Source organism: Orycteropus afer, unplaced genomic scaffold (assembly GCF_000298275.1).
Source record: "Orycteropus afer afer isolate SDZICR_OR568_19922 unplaced genomic scaffold, OryAfe1.0 scaffold00085, whole genome shotgun sequence".
Taxonomy (NCBI): domain Eukaryota; kingdom Metazoa; phylum Chordata; class Mammalia; order Tubulidentata; family Orycteropodidae; genus Orycteropus; species Orycteropus afer.
In genome coordinates this window covers 4541298-4543192 of record NW_006921672.1, presented here as the reverse complement: position 1 = coordinate 4543192, position 1895 = coordinate 4541298, and the positions used below count along the sequence as shown (strand labels likewise).

Here is a 1895-nt window from a genome sequence, read left to right as displayed (position 1 = left end):
ATCAAAATGATACCCTCAATCTTCAACCCTCTTCCCTGCCCTATACCCCCAAAACAAAGATTTAACAAAACCTCAGGCTGCTGGGAACACTTATTTATTTGGTCTATTAACACCAAGATCTGCAAAAAAAAAAAAAAAAAACACAACTTCTAAACATAGGATAAGAAAACTTGAACATTAACATTCTTCTTCACTTTTTGTGTAAGCTTTGCAGTACGGAAAATATACAAACTTCAAACAGCTGCAAAAATAGTGTCTTTGGGAGAAAATAGTTTCTACATTGATACAAGAAAAATAGGCATTTTTCTAATCCTACCCAGACCTGGGGCAGGTGGAGGGCGTAGAGTTGCTACTTGCTACCCAGAGGAATGCCAGCTCTCCCTCTCCCCCACTACCCACCTGGGGCTGGGCAGGTCAGGCTGCTGCTTAAGACAATCTTTAGTCAGGGTGAAAGCGAGATGAAAATGCCATTTAGGAAAACCCTTGGTTCCCCACTCTACCAGCAGCTGAATTGGTCAAGTGTTATGGCCCTTTAGGGCTGCTTTGGTCAGCACCTCCAATGAGAGGGAGCCATGGGGATGGGGCTAAGGATGAGGGGATCTATCTTCTGGTCTCCTCTTCTGTGCGTGTAGAGAGGAGAGGGAAGGACATCTGTGGCATCCCCTCTCCTTCAATCACAGCCAACTTGCTCTATGACAAGGACAAGAGCTTTGTATACAGTCCTTTGAACTCACACCTAGGAGTAGGGGACCCGAGACCTTCTGGGTGAGTTTTCCACCAAGTGAGGGAGGTGGCAGGGACACAGGTGTGAGGTGTGAGCCGCCCAGCTGCTAGTGGAGAAGGCAGGTCCCCTCACATTAGGAGGGGCCGGTGTCCATCAGAAAGAGGATCCAGGGCTTTGACACAATAAATGAAAGTGCTCAAAGGCCGAGAGGGAAGGGCTCCTCCATTCCCCATCTCAGGGGGGCAAGGGAAGAGCCTGCCACCAAGGCACTGGTCTCCATAGTACAGTGGGTGGGTGGGGGCCTCAGACCACCAGGGAACTCTGGAAAAGCACAGGTTCATCTGATGGTGGGGTGCGCTGCCATGGCTCGAACGGCAGTGGGGAGGCCTTGGAGGCCTCTGGATCCTTCCGAGGTGGTGGCCTGGGGCTGGTCGGGGGATGGGGAGACCCTGGGCTTGAGGGGCAGTTACGGAAGATGAAGCCCATACTGGGGAAGAGGGGCTTCATCAAGTTGACAGGACAGAAGGCCGAGCCGGTCGGGTTGAAATGGACTTTGTTCTTGTCAGGACAGGAAGTCAGGAAGGTCAGGTCAGGACCTGGGGACCTGGAGGACAGAAAAAGAGAAATACAGAAATACATGGGCACACATACAGGGAAAGAGAGAAACAGCCAATGAGGAAGGATGAGCAATGATGCAGTCTCAGGGGAGTGGGCAATAGCAGAGCTAGGTCTTTGTACAAACAGGATGATAACGTGACCAAAACGTAAAGGCTACTGGGCAATAAACAGTCTTCAGGCCCCTTAGTTCTCCATTTTTCAGAAGTATGGTTGAACAACAGGAAATACACTTTAGCTAGAAGCCGGAGGGATTGAAGCTAGACAGGAACGAAAACTTCCTGACAATGTGATTCTAGAAGAAGAGACCAAAGGTCCTTTGAATTTGGGACATTTCTTAAGTGAAGGGTGTTTTAGAACAGAGAACCAGGCAAGGTACCTTCTAAGACTATCACTGAAAGCAGAGCTTCTCAATGTCAGCACTCCTGACATTCTGGGCCGGTGATTCGTTGTTGTGGGGTTTATCCCATGCTTCATAGGATATTCAGCAGCATCTCTGCCCTTCAGACACTAGCCCTCCCTCCTCCCAGCTGTGACAACCAAAAAATGTCTGCAG

At 49.5% G+C, this 1895-nt stretch overlaps 1 protein-coding gene across 1 annotated transcript in view; it reads right to left on the bottom strand.

The window, feature by feature from the left end:
- Positions 1-1027: 1027 nt before the first annotated feature.
- Positions 1028-1895, bottom strand: part of FAM117A (family with sequence similarity 117 member A) — a 54923-nt gene continuing 54055 nt past the window's right edge. Inside the window, exon 8 of the mRNA XM_007941933.2 lies at positions 1028-1328. Coding sequence (XP_007940124.1) covers positions 1028-1328 — 301 coding nt within the window. The remainder of the gene's footprint in view (positions 1329-1895) is intronic.